Below are 18150 nucleotides of genomic sequence, written 5' to 3'. Positions count from 1 at the left end.
GAAACCTCCAACCACTTCCTCTGTAATGAATGCTTTTTGAAAAAAGGAAGAAGGTGCTTCTGTTGCTGTTTGGTTTTAAAACGCACCATGAATTATGCATATATCGTTGTCAACGTCTCACTAAACTGCTTCATTTTGCCCTCCAGTGGCTGAAGCATAAATGGTATAGCAGCTGGTGGTCATGCACTCATGCTCCGGGACAGTTGTCCTAAGTTAATTATTGACTCAAAGAAAAATGCTACTACATGCATTTTTATTTACACATATATTTGAGCTACTTCATCCTTATGCTTCTTATGAGACCACACCAACATAATTTTTACATTTGTCAGTTTGCAGTGGGAGGATTGTGCGCACTATTTCTGCATCGGTGCAGTGACCAGTGGAAGCACTCAGACCGCATGTACCCTGATGCTTTTCTTTGTCTGTCTGTGTGGTACACAGGTGGAAGGAGAGGTACAGGCAGGTGGGAGGTTCATTCAAAGTCAGCGCAAGGTGAGTTGTTGGTATTTGGGTAGAAAATGGGTGTTAAGACTTTGCGCTGTGAATAGACATCTCAAAACCAACTCTTTTCTTTTGCTTCAAACTGCTGGCCAGCCTGAGAATTATGTTAACCAGACATAAACAGATGCACAGCATGAACAGAATGATTATCAAAATGTAAATAAACTATTTTAATTGAACATTTTCTCGACACTAAATGTGTTTAAATTGGCATCATCAATACAGCATTCAATGTGGATAAAGTAGAATGTCAGGAAATCATTCTGCATTCATTTTTATTTATTTATTTTTTAATATAAATGGACATTAATGACTCTTAATCCACAGTAACTAAATCCCTCAAACTATTGGAGGCAGCAGGACAGATTTGTTGATAAATCTGCTGCCTCCAATTTGAGCAGTGCAGCGGTGAAGCTCAGTGCCATTACGCACGACCACCCACCATGTTTATCAAATGGCTGGCTGTTCCAAAATAGCTCCATTCACCTTAAACACTGGCTGGAAATAACTCAGCATTCTGATGTTCTGTTTCTGAGGGTGACAGCGGGTCATAAGAGCTCATTCATCCTATGCATGAAAGCCTCTTTTCTAACTTGAAATATTTTATTCTCGAATATTCCCTGCTATTGCTTCATGGTTAATCAATATAAGTGACTTCATATTTCTTTTGTCTTTTTCTTCTGTCTGCAATTAAAAATACGGAAGCTTTTGCAAACATAAAACTTGTATTTGGTTGTTTTTTGGGCCCAGTTTCAGTCCAAGTCTGTCCAAATTCAACACAGAGTACTTTTTTCCACAGTTGTGTGATCCGTGTACTGAAGGCTCACAATCCAAACTGTTGAGCTGTGCAGCTTAAATAACTGATATGATCTGAATAAAAGTTTAAATGGGAGAATGCAAATCCCGAACCTGAGGTGGAGCAATCAGTCTGCTGGTGTTGTTGGAGCTGCTGGTACATTCTACGAGCTGCTGTTCAACAATAGTACAGAGAGAAAGTTATTTCCTCACTCAAGATCTTGATCTTGATTGCAGAAGCCAGAGGACCGAGTTTTATTTTGGTCTGCCATCGAACTATTCACAGCTTAATGGCGCTGTTTGTTTTAACAAGTGAAGGTCCTCACCGGTGAGAGATTGAGAAGTTGTTGCGTCAATGTTTTGTTTAAATAGAAAGGAGGAGTTGGCATCAGAGACTAGAGAGTTATTGTGACATGATGTTCTAATGCCAGTATTAGATCTCCGAGTCCCTTGTGCACATCTTTCACTGCCGCATAACAAACCACTCGAAGTCCAGCTGTTACTGAGCTCAGATCGGAACCAATTTTAGTCCTCAGAAATGTCAATGAATAAAGCCACCAGCGTCACAAACAATGCACATGCCACCTATTAGACAGTCAATTCAAGCTTTTCCGTCCAGTGTCACAGGATATACACTGACAAACGGGCAAGGGGAACTATATTAAGATTGATTTATTGTCATTATCTACTTATAATTAAGGCGTTGCTTTGTTTGTACCCTCTGACATACTAAAACAGAAATTCGTCAAAAAAAAGTTGGATCATATCAACAAGTCACTGGATGCCTGTTTGTTTTCCGTGGAAGCAAAGCAAGCAGTGAAACTCCATTTTCTCTCATAACCACAGTTTTCACAGCAATTACTTTCATTCTTAAATATATTCATTCAAAACTTCTCCATTCTCTATCATTTTCCACGAAATGAGTCTTAGGAAAACTGTTCAATAATGATTGCAAAACTGTATTTTCGGTAATGCTACCTGACAATTGGATGCAGCAGCAACTCCCAAAACTTTAAAAAAAATAAAGGAGAAAAAGTACGTATCATTGGCCATTTTAAGAGTTTTACTTTTTTATGAAGCCAAAAAGCTAAATACAGCGGAGCGTAAAACTAGGCTATAGTGCATTTGCCCCAGAGCCTTGTTAATCTAAAACCACAGCTTGAAGAAAAACATGCATGCTGAACTATTTTTGGCAAAGTAATTCACATTTTGGTCCATACACCTGTGTACTACTGGGGTAAGCCAAAGCTGAGAGTCATACAAACACATTTAGACACACACAAACTCCAACACATTTCTACTGGTCAGTGTGAGGTCTAGAGGGCTTTTCACCAGACCTACTGTCAGCAGCGCACTCGGTCAGGAAGAAGAGGCTCGGATTTGAGGTAATGAGGTGTGTGTCAGTGTCAGCCAATCACTCCCCTGTGACTCGGATGGATTTTTCTTGTCTGGAGACAACTTCAAATCCCACAGAAATACCGAGAGCAAGGTGGTCAGAGAGAATAAATGGGTTAGGGTGACGTCCGGCCATTGTTCTGGCCAGTTCTCCCGGTTTCTCCATAAAAATGTTCTCTGGCTACTGACCTTTGTTTATTTACTCAGCAACAGTGACCATACACAAATGGCAATGATATCGAACACTAAGACACACAGACAAAGATGACAACAATCTGTTATTAGTAATTTCTTGTGTGTATATATATTTTTTTCTGTTCTTGGAAAACCCTGCCTTTGCTTTTTTTCTTTTGTTGTTCATTGTTTTTACTTGTGTTTGTTGCAGGATTAGCTTGACAATGAATTTAAACGAAAGCAGGAGTGAGATCTTATTGTTATCTAGGGCCCAACTTATTAAATATTTCCCTCACTTTACCCAAGGGTGCCTTGTCTTTCTGCCTTTTAGTGACGGGCAGATAGCAGACAGTCTGTTTATTTGAGCTTGTTTGCAGAAAATCGCTACTCACTAAAGAAAAAGGGGATTACTGAAAAAGTGAGATTGAACAGTACGTGTCATGTACTGATCATACCCCTGCATCATTTATTTGTAATCATTTGTATTATATCAGATGCAAGCAGTGCAATCAGCTTCTGTAAGCCCAGGGAGCACATCAGCAGCTGTAAGCTTTCCTCTGTGGAAAACTCCCACAGGGTGTCGGGACTGTGTGCACCAGAATGCTAATTTATGGTGGACCATATGGAGACAGCGACAGCATTGTTGGTAGGTGACCAGAGCTCAGAGGGCAGCAAGAGGTTGGTGTTACTGGACCATGCCGTCATCACGAAACCCTCATCCAGTTATTGTTTCTGATGCTTATTAAGCCGCTCAGCAGATGGGCGATAATCTAGGCCATGATTACCATCAGAAGCGGTGGCTTGTAACTCATACTTAACCACCGTAGCTCATCTGGGAGACATTAGGGGACAAAGGATCAATCTGACCTCAAATATGGTGCTTTATTCAGTGTGCCTGACAGGAAATGGGAAATTTTGCACCGCACGAGGCAAAGTTTCAGCTTAATTTCTGCAAGCTCCTCCTGCTAATTCAAGTCACGTCAGCCAAGCTCTGCTATTGACAGTGTTTACTTATGTAAGTGACATTTGCAACTTTATTTAATTCAGTCAGTTACTAGCTATTGGGATGACCTTTTGCTAGCTTCACTGGCAGAAGCCTATAAACCTCAGAGACTCGCCAGCTTTATAGGCATTCAATAATCGTGAAAGGCACTATTGATGAAGTTGTTGTGTGCACTACCTATGAAATGAAATGGGAAAGGGGTAAAAACCATGACAGGGCAGTGCCTATTTAATCCTGATGAAGATATTTATGAAATAGAATAGGTGAAGACAGGGCTGAGTCTTTTAGCAAATATTGAAACTTATTTTGGTTTTATGTAAGAACTCAGTGTTTGCTGATAGTGGAGATTGTGACTGAGACGGTGATAGATGTTGGGGTACTTTCTAGTGGCGGCCTGTCGGAGAAACATGGGAACTATCGGTCTATTTATTTGTCTATCTGATAAAAATGCAGTTTTGCATTATTTAGCTTCTCACAAGCTCACTCTATCTGGCAACGCCCTGCAGGAAAAACTTTATAACCCCTTATAGGCCTCACAAATTGAGCCAGATGCATTTCCAGCCATTGGCTCATAATCTCATTAATTACATGTATTGGAAAATTTTGAATTATTATGATTCATTGCCTTAATCTATCACCTCTGAGATGAAATTCCCTGCAAACAAATTAAATCAATTTACTCACACGGGCTGATATACTATACATATGGAGAGCAGATACTGAATCTCATTGACATTCTTAGCTTTAAAGTGTGCCAGGGAGTGAAATCCATCAAACAGATAAGATAGATTTTCTTTTATGGAACAACCGTAAGCTTTAAACAATATGAAGATTCATCTGTTCTTGCAGTGTATTCCTGCATCCTAGGCAGTATGTTAAACAGACGACGACGGAGTGTCTTGTAGCGTGCGCTCCTGGGTAGACAGGTTGGCCAATATAAAGCGCAGAGACTGTTTTACACAACCTTTGCCGTGATGCACAGTCTCAGATGTAACATATTGAGCATGGAGACAAATGGATTCGATCATGCATTGAGAGGGGGAAAATACATCCTGAGGTCTATTATTTACAGCCTGCCCACGTTCATGCACACACATGCGGACGTATCACCAGCAAGCTCACCAAGCTTTGCAGTAAACCTGCAACAGTTCACACGTTCTCTATACATGCGCCACGCAGCACAGATGGTTTTGTTGTGGTTCACTTGGCAGTCGGCACCATTTCGAGCTCATGCCGAGCTTTAGCGTTTCAGTGTTTCATTAGAAATGACATGTTTAAGCACAAAAGAAAGAACAAACACGCAAAACATACACTTAACAATGCAGCAGGCAGGTTTGAAAAGTCAGCAGGCTCGCTTGAGGAAGTAATGGGTTTAAAAAAGCAAATTTCACCAGACATCACATGCCACAATGCCCCCTTCCCTCTGATCTCGGCGCCCTGCCCCAAGGGTGCAATAACAGTTTATTACACCTATCCTCACTTTATGACCCCCCCTCTACCTCCACCCCGCTCCCCTCAAGCCCACGCTAACTGTTATTGAAAACACCCAGGTCTGCCATATATCATTCCTGAGCAGCACTGTATGCTACGTGCAACATAGCTAATCAGCGCCAGCTCGTATGGGTATTGTCCAGGTCACATTGGAATGGCTCCACTTATCTAATGTCTGCTTAGATGTGGAAGTATTTAAACACAATCCCATTTGTCTTTACAGCCTGTGTTGCCCCGAGGCTGAATCTTCTTTTTTCCCACGTGTATCTGTTGTGTAATGGGAGGAGTGAATAGGAAAAGAAATTGAAAGATTTTGCCACATTGCGGCTGTATGAAGAAAGGTCCTAAATGAGTTTGGCCTGGTTTATTGCTAGCCGAGAGGGGAGAGTGCACTCAGGTTGGACTGAAGGAGGATATACGGTATAAAATGGAGAGCACAGTATAGCGCATAGTCGAGGGTGTAATGGATCTTGGATTAAAATGCAAACCGTCAGTAAAGATCTTTCAAGGTGGCGGTGTTCGGAGAGAGAGGTAACAGCTCATGGGTGACAGTGTGACAAGACTCAGGGAAGGACCCATCACCCCTCCGTCACAGTGATGGCTTCTCTGTCATCAAGCGTGAAGAGGGTGCAGGTGGGAGAAACCACACCGCCATGGCAATACAAATGAAACTAATGCTTCAAAAGACTGAATGTCAGCGTCCGTATCTGTAGGTTGGCTTGCAATTCAGCAAGTTTACGAAATGTTGGAGAAACAGGAGAAAACGCTGATGCACGTAATGCGGTGAATGTGGCTTATGTTTTAAGGCCACATCAGTGGAAAGTGAAAGATTTTTTTCTTTCTTCCAAAGATAGAAACTTTGTGATTTATGTGCCTTTTTAAAAAATAAAAATAAAAAAATTCGGTGTCCATGTGTGCACGTGTGTGTGGTTTCATGCTAGACTAGGAAGCACCAGCTGATTGGGCAGATGGTTTGTGTCGTCTTGGGTGAGTAAGGTGTGCGAATGGCGGAAATGGTTCTGTTTAATTACTTGTCAAGTGTGCAGCCCGGCTAGCCACTAAAGAGCTCTCATCCGCCCTGCGGGTACAAGTGGTAATGTAGGGAGGGATTGAGGTGCAGTGGGGTCCATTGGCTTCCTGGTCTTACATGAACAGCAAAGTCACCATCTATGGACTTATGATTCTATTACATTCTGAATTTTCTGGCACAGAATAGCACAAAAGCTTTTCATATGTCTGTTCCCTGTTGCCATACTGGAGCTGCTTTGTTAGATATACACAGACTATTTTTGTTGGTCCATCTTAATCATAATAAACTGTTATCAAGCCTACCAGTAATGTAGTGTTTCTGGTCAGTGTTCAAAATGTTTTCTCTGTCAAAATAGTTCCATCTGGCAGTGCCGTTTTATCATTTTCTAGAGTGTTTTGTAAAAAGTACCCAGATATATCTAACATAGCTGTTTTAACTCTGTCCATGTCTCTTGTTTTTCTAGTATGTGCGGGTACCGAGAACAAGCTGAGCACACTGTCGGACCTGGAACAACAGTACCGCACTCTGAGGAAATACTACGAGAACTGTGAAGTCGTAATGGGCAACCTTGAGATCACAAGCATTGACCGCAGCCGTGACCTCACCTTCCTCAGAGTAAGGGGAAAAACTCAGTGATGCAGTAAACTGACATATTATGACTTGCACTTACAGATTTATGTCTCTGTCAAATGCAAAGGTACAGCTGTTGATAGGTATTTCAGTGAAAAGTCAATTACCCCACATATCCAAGCATTTTCATTAGAATAAACTGGTATGTGGTGATATACAGTATGTAGGGCTATATTTGAGAGCAGATTAAAGACATTATTATTTATATATCACAGTTCTAACAACAGTCGCTGAGCCAATTTACCTAACAAGCTAAATTATAAAGGTTAAGACCCTACAGTATCATTTATTATGTGAATTTACCATAGTAGTTCAAAAATTGCAGTTTAAATCCTGCAACATTATATAAAAAACAAATTTACCTGACTAAATTAAATGTTAGTAGCCTAGCCACGCTAGACCAATGTTCTGAAGGCACAAGGGTCTAGGCACACTCGACAGGGAGGGAGGCGGGCTAAAAGGTTGTCTATCAAATCACTCTGCAGCAATTGGGTAGGTATACAACCAATCAGCGCAACGAATAGGCTCCTAGAGCGCCGGAAATCAGAGGATGCGGTAGTTCGGTGAAGCTTTATTTATACAGTCAATGGGTGAAGCTCAAGTATATTACAGACGTGTTAACAGAAAGATTATTCAGAGTCGGTGCTAATGGAGCTCAACGACTGTTGTCGTTTTTGTTGTCGACCCTGGCAGAGAATTAAATTCGTTGCCGTGGATTGTCTAGCACGGCTAGGCTAGTTGTTTCCGGTTGTTTCTGTCAGAATCGTCGCCCCTCTGTCGTCACTTAGTTATGCCCGCCTTCTGACTCTATACTTCATGATGATTGGTCCGGCCAGTTTTAGGAGAATCCAGCCTCGAGCCTTATAGAGGGTAACTAGACCCACCCTGGCAGAGAATTAAATTCGTTGCCGTGGGTTGTCTAGCGCGGCTAGGCTAAAATGTTAGGGTTACGACCCCTGCAATATTCTATATAATGCAAATTATTCTGACTAACTTAAATTTTAAGGTTCATACTATATGTTATACACTGAAAAAGCTACTGGATTAATACAACAATTAAAGTTAAGGTCTGACAAAATAATACATTGAAAACCCAACAAATCCAAAGATTTCCTGTGAAAAAGCATGAAAAATGACAACATGAGGCATACAAGCAGGTGAATTACAAAGCTTTCCTACAGCTTTTTTTTGTTTTGAGTTTTTTTTTTTTTTTTGCTATGTAGTAATGACCATTTCAACATCCATAGTTTTGTTAGTACAAGTTGTTTAATAAAAAGTTAGCAATGTGAACTTTGTCATCACTATCTTCCCATTTGACCTTGCTGCACAGAGAACGCCTTATGCTCAGATCTATTTTTTCTACCAGTCAGCTCTCAGATTAGTCCCTGTATAGCCAATGATAAGTGGAGAAGAAAGTTGTTCTAATCAGGGGTAATCAGACTTTGTTCTCAGAGTGTCTAACTGATTGTATGCTCACACCATCGAGGCAGAGAATGATCAAAATCCAAATAACTTGATCCTGCAAGTCTCCTTCCTGATTAAACATGAATCACAGAAAAAGGAGGGAAGAGCTGTGGCTCTGAATATCAATTTCTAACTTTTAAAACATTTAGATATTAATGAGTTTTTTTTTTTTTTTTTTAATAATCAGGCCGTGCAACCTGGATTTGAAGCCTGGTAAAGGTGTTAACGCTTCCCCCCCCCTTTTTTTAAGCAGTTTCTTGGCGTGTTGGGCTCCTGTCACATTTTTTGTCACTGTGGTCTCATTTTTCCTGCAATGCAATGTCCTGCACCTGTATAGAAACAACCATGACACGAGTACAGACAGTATAAGGCAGTTATATTGTCATTGGCAATGTTGTTACAAACAGTGACTCTACATTCAATTGATATTTCAGGACTTACTTTTTAATTTGTTTCCACATTTTCTCCTATCCCCTCTGTGTAAACACTGCCTGCAGTTCAGCCCAGTACATTTAAAGAGTCTCAGAATTTTTTTTTTTCACGTGACTGTTGGTTGTTTCCGAGTCAGATAATAAAGGGATCTGGATAAAATACCATGATTTCTTTCTATGTTCACCTTTTCTGTTCTGATAAATAGTTTAATCTTGGCATTTTTTTTTAAAGATCATATAACTTTCAAACCCATCTGTGAGTTCAGAGGTTCAAAGGGTTAAGTATCATTAGAATATGGTAAATAAATGGTAAATGTTGCACTCTAATTCTGCAGAAATGCATGTTCGTCTGAGAAACCTGAGGACGAATCGCTTACATGATTGCTTGCTTTCATTTTGGTTTGGTGGACACACACAAACACAGTGAGAGGTGATCATAGCCCCTGCCTCCTTAGGGGCCAGAGCAGTAATAGCATGGTGATGACAGGTTAGAAGGAGGTTACTACAGAGAGATTTGCAGTGCAGAGAAAATGCAGCCCGTTTTTTTTTTTCGGTGAAATCAGCTGCTCTTGGTGACCTTTGTTGGCCCTCCACTTCTGACGAACATCACCCCAGACTATACTGGCTGCACTCTGCACTGCCAAAGCCATCCAACTCCAATTGATTCCAGTCTATCTGGGGGGCTTGGAAGCTCCCCTGGTGTTGCACTAAAGTGCTGACTACATTAATGGGCCAGTATTGCTGTGCGAATGAACTTGGCTAAGGAGGCTTTGCAGAGAAGGCAGTCCCCCAACAAGGCAAGCTGTGTTTTCATTTTTCTCCTTACAACGATGATTTAAAGTTAATATAACAAAGTGATTTGTTTACATCAGGTAAAAGTAATGGGGCAACTTGTCTTCTCTTGTGTATTTAGATTGTCGGGACCAAAAAATCAAGATTGATCAAGGCACTAAAACAAAACAGAGTCATTAAATGTTCTGCATTGTGCTGAGCAATTCTGATAACACCCCCTGTGACGCAGAACAAAACCAAGATGATATTAAGAAAGAGGGAGCAATGGATGGTAAAGTGCTGCCATTAGACTCCCGCAGAGGTAATAGGCCCCACTGCCTTAGATGAAAAAAGGGTGGTAGGGGGGAGAGATGTGGTTCAAAAATCAAGTGTGATTGTTGTTTAACTACACAGAACCAGTGCACTTGAAAGCACCGTTCACATTCCTGCTTTAGTTAGGGTGTGCCTTTGTTTTTTTGTTTTTTTAAAAAAATCTTTTACAATGTCATCTGTACATGCTCGCATTACATAAAGGTGGTATTTGCAGGTTGAGGTTGAAAGTGCATTAGTACAATCCCCCCTTTACACGCCACCAATCATTTACAAAACGACTCCCTGTGGCACCAGCTTGCCAGGTTCCTCCACCTCTTCGTAGTTGGCAATTAATATGGGTTAATTGAAGATGCTAATTAGGAACACGGGATGCCAAACAGCAAGGGAGCCAAAGGGCAGGGTGCAGTATGTATTTTTAGGTAATATTATTATTATTATGATAAAGCACATTAATAAAGTGCTTCCCTTGGGAGTGAAAAGAAAATCACCTTGAGGTAGAGAGAAGAAGTGAAGAAGTAAAGGAAAAACTATTGTGCAGCAGCTTACCATACCACCTGTCTCTGGGAGGTGATTGAAACTGATGCCTGTGCATTGGCGCCTTCTTTTGAAGATAGCCAAGAGATTGATAGCTGCCTCCCAAAGCCCCTCAAACAGCTTTAGCAGTAAATAGAGTCCATCTTCCAAACTGCCGCCACGACAGATGAATCAACGCTTGCACTGTGATTAATAACTGCATCTCAGCGCTGAGGCTTTCTCCCCTCTCTCCCAGACACGCTCTCACACCAACAGCCCCACAGCAAGCTTTAACCACATGCAGTGTTTACATCGCCAGTGTTTAAATCACTGCTAAATCCATATTCTCATTCCTTTGAATCCTTTTTGCCATAATACAAGCAGAACATGCATTTGCATACTGAAATTGAAATGACAAGTTGTACCCAGCTCAACATATTCTACTTCAACATTTTCACTTTTTTTCTTTGTGAATGGGACGCAAAAGAATGCAAACACACACTTTGCATCTTTCTTTTCCCCTGTGTCGTTTTCTCGTGTGAGCTCATAAACAGATCTGTGATTATTAAATATTAATTTTTTCTTCCCCCTCCTCTCTTCCCAGTCTCAGTAGGAACCCATAAGCACACAGTCAGTTCGGATTGTTTGTCTTGCTATTGCAACCATTAGTAAACATGTAACCCCCCCACCCCCCACAATATTAATGCGGTGATCAGCTTGCTTATCAGCCCAGCACCAGTTCACTGACTTCCCACCTCTATCCCTGTAGCTGTAAATAAATTATAGAATTATCATTTACAAATAGAACAATTTCATATTTTCAATTGGATTTGTGTTAGCATTAGAAAAGAGTAAAGAGAATGTGAAAGAAGGTAGAAATATGAACAAACACACACACTGTATTCAGAATTACAAATGCACATTTAAAGATAAGGATAAGTGCTTCAGTCACTTTATTTTCTTTTGTTTTCCCCCTTAATCTCTTTCAGGATTTCAACTTTTTTTCCCCCCCAAAACCGAGTTCCTTTTGCTTTACATATTTATGACAGTTGCTTTATAAATATATTTTTACTATAATGTGGGTCAGTACAAAGCAACCAAAAACTGTCCTTGTACTTTAAAAGGCAACAAGCAAATGAGGCAAATGTACATTATTTGCATGTAACATAAACAAATCATTGCCTTATTTTATCCATCTTCTCAGCTTTACTTCTTCAACTTTTGATGGCTAATTCTCCAATTTCTGTGCACTAAAGAGGGATTTTAGAAAATGGCGGTGGTCTGTTAATGTGGTCTTCAGTGACACTGAAGTGTTCACTTGACCCTGCACTTGTTCAAATGACTCTCAGCTGTCATAATGATGCATTCCAGATGGAAACCACTTCGACTGTACCACTGAGCAGAAATAGACCAGAGGATGATGATGGATTAAAGATACTTAACGGGTTACTTAAAGGTCCCACATGTGGAAAATCCATTTTGTAGTGTTTTGTATGTGTTAACAACTTGGACATACAAAATAAAAGCTGTGAAACCATAAAAACGGTTACTACTGCAATTTCTCCAACCCCCTACCTACATAACCTCCCAGCTTTACAGGTCAGTAAGAATTTTATTCTATTTCTATGCAGAAACTGAAGAAGGACAAATAGTTAAACAGTAGTCACTGAGCTAAATGGTGCATATTCTTAGCCAACCACTGCTTGTGAGGCATTTAGAATTAGCAGGTGCCAGGTTTATGTACTTTCTGGAGTTGCTTCTGCCAACACTAAATTGTCTCAGCCATAGATGCAACACATCAAATGTACTGCTGTTGACTGCAGGAGTGAACACAATAATCTTCATGCACTCCCAGCATTTAGGATCTTGACATGGATTATGTTTGTTGTTGATGGCAGTGTCACCACAATGGAATTTGCACAATGTGCTGGAGCCAATCCCAGCTGACTCAGGCGAAGGCAGGGGACACCCTGGACTGGTCGCCAGTCTGTCACAGGGCTAATATACAGACAAACAATCACATTCACACCTACGGGCAATTTAGAGTAATCAATTAACCTCAGCATATTTTCGGGCTGTGGGAGGAAGCCGGAGTGCCCGCAGAAAACCCACGCATGCACAGGGAGAACATGCAAACTCCATGCAGAAAGATCCCAGGCCCACCCCGGGGTTTGAACCAGGGATCTTCTTACTGCAAGGCGAAAGTGCTAACCACTACGACACTGTGCAGCCCGAGCTGACAAATTGAAAAATAGAATTTGGGAACATCTGAGATTTTCATTAATTTTCTGAAAAGGGGCACAGCATGGGATCTTTAATTTGGACGTCTTTACAAGTCACTGTCTTCATGCCAGCAAATCTGGTCAAATTGTCTAATTCAGTCATTTTCAATGAAATGGAAGACTGTAACTTAGATGGAGAAAATCCAGGCAGCAGAAGTGTCTCTGCACTTTCATTCCCAGTTGACTTGACCTTGCTTTGCTTGAAAGTGAAGGGGCCAGTTATGGGTTAATAGGGATTGGAAAGTGAGCAAACATTTTGCTAAAGGGAATCATGTACTCACTTAATACAGGCAGTACAAGTAGTTTGCAATATTTAGTGCCAAGGGGAAGCTAGAGTGCAGTAGGTCGAACCTACGCTGTTTCTTTTTTCATGCTTTAATAGCAACATGAATCTCTGACTGTGAATGTTTTGTTTTCCTGCCTCACTTGCAGCAACACTGAGAGCCATCAGAGTGTTTAATGTAGCAAAGTTTACAGCAAGTTCTATAGTGTTAGCAAGCTAAAGGTTACACAAAGAAGGATGCTTTAATAAAAAAGTTTTCCTTTTATTGCACTCTGCTTGCTCCTAATGAAGAATATTAGGCAGAGTTGGGTAAAGTAACCAACAATATTTGAGAATAAGGTAAAAGTACTTTCACTTTTTAAAAACAAGTACTGAATGGAAATAAGTATAGGCTTGAAAATAACTAGGAAGACAGATGAAGAGAAATACAAATATAATATACAGAAGGACAAAAAGATAGTTACAGGAATACACTAAGAAGTAAAAGAAAACGGACAATAAACCAAGATGCTGTCTTTTTCTACATAAAAAAAGTTGATTTATGTTGCGTAGACATGACTAAATGCAGATTCTTCAACTAAAAGTAAAGGAGAGGTGGTTAGTTTGTGATAAAATCTCACACCATCGTCTCCTGATTATGCAATCACTGCATATACAGCAGGACATTATATCCAGTCTGTAATACTCAAAGCTGATCACACAGTCTTCATGTATTAACAATATGCTCTTATTATTTTACTGTAAATGCAAAATGCAAGTGTCATCATGTTCCACTGCTGTTAAATTCCCATGACAGGATCCACAAATGACATGGAAGCTTGATACATCCATGTCACCCAGACGATAAGACTGCAGAAGTAGCAAGATCAGCCTCTAATCTCACTGAAAATATCTCATATCAGATGACTCATTTCGGCTAATTAGAAGATAATGGTGTGATGGCTCATCCTGTTAAATACAGGTGCGCTCACTTCTTCACTTTTACCTGAGGAATAACATCCATGGTTGAAGAATTATCAGTCACATAAAATAAAGGTAATGCCTTCTCTGTGTCATGCATAATTTATTCTCCACTTCTCTGTCTCTCTACAGGAGGTTATATGTTTGACTATGACCAGTTTCATGGTTAATGCAAGTGTGAAGATGCAGAATATGTACATTAGAGCAGACAGCAGGACCAGTACTCGATTTAAAGCATGATATACTGTGCAGATGTATAGAATTGAACTAAATTCCATCACTTCAGTACACACATTTCTTACTGCTACTTCGATGTCAGTGCAGTTCTTTCAGTTCTGATGTCAAACTACAATCGGAGCTCACTGCATTCTGTGCTTCTGTCCGGTAATACCACGGTAAATGTGTCAAAATAAACAGACTGAGAAAAAGCATTTTATATTTTCTCTAAGAATGTGCTCAAGTAGGTGTACGAGTATGTTGCATTAAATTGACTAACTCAGTAAGTATTCAAGCCCCTGAAAATGTAACTCAGAGGCTGCTGGGAATGAACAGCAACATTCTGTGAGTCTAACTGCCACATCACTTAAACTTTATAGCTCACTCGATAAAACATAGGTTTGCTTTGCCAGAGAAGTCAGATTGACCATCTGGATCTGTGGGCACCAACCATCTGAAAATGCTGCTGTGGAGTGACCAGCCGGTATTGACTGTGTGTATGCGTGTGTGGCACAGTTTTAAATTCATAACAAATCAGCCCATCTCTCTTCTACCATCACTTTTATTTCAATATCTACTCTTTCAAACTGTAAGCTCACACCCATAGAGTTGACCTGACAAATTAGCTTATGCTGCCTTCAGGTACCTGTCAGAGATATATCAAAGTTGCAATTTGGGAATGCACAGGTAATAAAAACACAAAGAAACAGCTATAAAATAAAAATACAATTTCTTATAATAGATCAACAATGGATACTAACAGATACCATAACTTTTAATTTTTGTTTACAGTGTTAAAGGCATTAGAGGAGATTTAATTTCCTACGACTTTGAACGTAGCATGCGCATGCGCACATACAACCTCTCCCTCACCCCCCTCTAACCTCCCCCCTCTTAACATTAAAGAAGAAACGCCCCCCTCCAGAAACTTGCGTAGCACTCGTGAAGTTGTCTTTTACGGCTGGGTCTCCCTGGATCTTTATCTGCCATTATGTAAAAAAAGATGAGCAAAACAAGTCGCCAGCTAACTACGAAGCTATACCAAAGCAACGCATACAGAAAACACGTAAGTCCAAGGCGTACGTAATCTACATAACTAGGCCTGAGACGGAAAATTTTTAATTGACAGGAAAGGGAGCAAACCAAACTCCTCTGTCCGAGTGCATTGATTGGCTGATGTTTATCAGGTCCTGCTATGTCCACAGTTATTTTTTTTTATTTTTTATTCTTTTAGAGACCATACATACAAGTCCACTAAAGGTCAGTATGTTCATTTTATGTGAATCAGACAAATTAAACAAAAAAAACATCCTCCATAATGCCTTTAAAGGGAGGCTTTGACTCAACAGTAATATATCAAGTTTACATTATATCGTGGGATCTTCATTTGCCACATCATTTGGATGGAATTATTCATATGTGGTCATTTCAGTTAGCCGTTTGGAATAATGATTCATGCAGTTTTGCTGTCATGCAAGCGTGAAAAGTTCGAGTGATATAAAGGAAAAAGAACAATTCATCAGTCATTACTATTAATAGTTCTATCCCTCATGTTCCTATTTGCAGGGTCCTTCATATTGGTACTCATGTTTAAATGGTAAATGTGAAGCTGCTGTTTATTGCTATTTCCCACAGCCTTTGAAAGCAGCATCTCTCCCTCCACTCTGTGCCTGTCTTCTGACATCTTTCTTCATAGTTCTTTTTGACTGGCATATTTGTCCCTCAGGCACCATCAGTGCTCCCCCCAGCTTCCTAATTTCTGATGCACTGTTAGATGAGTGCAGATTACGTTGGGCCCCTGCTCCTCAGCAAACTCCTTCAATATTAATGAAGACTGATGAAGTGCTAGGGAGCCCCTGTCTTTCGGCCCCGACCTAGATTGGATTGACAATTGCAATTAGCGTCTCCTCAAGTTCATTTCCATCACTTTAATTTGACACGAAGAAGGACAGTGTGGGTTTGGGAGTGAGACCGTTGAGAGAAAGAAGTCCTGAGGAGAAAGGTTGGCAAGGGAAAACAGGGTGAAAGAGTTTGACCAGGAACTAGTTTGAAAGACTAGACGGCGGATAGGAGGAGCACGCTTTGGAAAGCGCAGAAAAAAAATCAAAGATGTCTCGAGTGATTTTCCCCAACTTACTTTTTTTCCCGCATTTTTTTTTCCCCCTGTTACTTTTTGTCATGCACAGTAGCAGCCAGAAGAAACTCTCTAGTTGAGTCAGATCCACCGAAGAACCTCTGAGCTCTGTCTAGGTTGTGATCTTCACAATGCAGCTCCTGCTATCACCGTGAAGTTCGGTATTATTTTTCAGTGCTTTCCTAATAACAGCGTTTCACTTCTCACATTTCCTCTCTCACCTGCAACAGTCACCAAATGGATAGCTTGTCAGCGCGTCTGTGAGAGAGATGAATGTGAGAGATACGGGGACAGCAGTGGCTGAAAATGAATGATTCTCCACCCTTGCACAGAAGCAAAAGAAGCAGCAGTTGATAGTCAGAGGTTGATGATGTGCCATGTTTGTGTGTATTTCTACACAAGTTGTTTTTTTGTGTGTATATGCATGACGCTGTGTTACTGTGTGTTTGTGTCTTACTGCAAGTGATGCGAAGTGTGACATCAGGAAAGTTTCTCTTTGCCACAGTGGCACTCATTTTAAACCCACGTTCCGTCAAATTGACCGAAGCAATTGGTGGTATCTGTGTCGGAGAGTTGGGGTGAGTGTGCGCTTGTACTCCTACGCAGGGTTAAAACCTGTCTCATCGCTTGACTGACAGATACATTTTCCTGCTCCCCTTCCCACTGCCGGTTAGCCAATATCATTTTCTCCCTCCTGTCTTTTGAAAACGATCTGGACTTATAGCAATGAAATAACAGAAATGGAGAGGTTAAAAGTCTGTTTGAAAGAAAAGAAAGAAAATAAAACTTTCCTCTACTTGCTCTATTTGCTATCCCTTAAATGAGCCAATGCACTTTTTATTTTTTTCCATTAGTATTGACCTGTGGACCTTCGGAGGGCAATAAGAGCCGTGCTGACCTGTTAGTAATGATAGTTACTGTGAAAAAGGAAGCTGCACTGAATCACAGAGGTCAGAAAGCTGCTGTTGCTGTACCCTCAATATGTGAAACTTTTAAGCTCATTACACATTTCGCTTCTGCACAAATTCTTTGCGTGCCATAAAGAATCAAAAGCTGAGATCTTGTATTGATCTACAAAATCGTTACACCTTAAATAGGAGGTAGTCGTTTTTGTGACCTTAACGTATGACTAGGAGATGCAGAAACTGTGATGTGATGGTGAAAAGAACTTGCGTCAGTAGACTATATTGTGTGCAGATATTAAATGGTTAAAATAAACTGATGTTATAATGCACATTTTTGCAGCAATTTTCCTTCAACATGCCATCTGAGTTTCATGTCGGCAGTTTTATTTTCGTGTAATAAATACAGCTGCTTTCATTAAATGTCCTTGTTCGGTGAACTTTCTGGTCGTCCAGTAAATTATAACCCATCCAGAACCGCATCCGTGTATTTTTTCCTCTTTTCTCTTTTCTTGTTGCTTTTTGTTGTTCTTTTTTTTTCCTCTGTGTGGCTATGTTCTATAACATTTTGGCAAATTGGAATCATTGAAAGTATCCCTAAATCGCTGTTAGCAGCTATTAGTTGGAGTGTACCTGTGGGTATACAGACAGTTATTAGTAGATCACTTTATAAACCTGATGAATTGTCATCAAAGATAATGACACCTTCTGGAAGTTTAAGTTGCACTGAATGGTATCAGCATGTATTTCATGTCAGTGTGGGATGTTCTGACATAGGTATGACTCAGAGCAAGAAAGAGGATAATCTTTGACTCATATTCACCTTAATGCTGTATCTT

General features: G+C 40.4%; 1 protein-coding gene across 3 annotated transcripts in view; it reads left to right on the top strand.

Annotated features, from left to right (window-relative positions):
• Nucleotides 1-18150, top strand: part of erbb4b (erb-b2 receptor tyrosine kinase 4b) — a 328153-nt gene that overhangs the window by 135005 nt on the left and 174998 nt on the right. For 2 of the 3 annotated variants that reach the window (XM_051959185.1, XM_051959184.1), the window contains exons 2-3: nt 445-495; nt 6856-7007. In XM_051959185.1, coding sequence (XP_051815145.1) covers nt 445-495; nt 6856-7007 — 203 coding nt within the window. The remainder of the gene's footprint in view (nt 1-444; nt 496-6855; nt 7008-18150) is intronic. The other variant, XM_051959186.1, reaches the window with a different exon arrangement.

Source organism: Acanthochromis polyacanthus, chromosome 14 (genome assembly GCF_021347895.1).
Source record: "Acanthochromis polyacanthus isolate Apoly-LR-REF ecotype Palm Island chromosome 14, KAUST_Apoly_ChrSc, whole genome shotgun sequence".
Classification (NCBI taxonomy): Eukaryota; Metazoa; Chordata; class Actinopteri; family Pomacentridae; genus Acanthochromis; species Acanthochromis polyacanthus.
The sequence above is the reverse complement of the archived record's forward strand: the minus strand, read 5'-3'. Positions and strand labels throughout refer to the sequence as shown.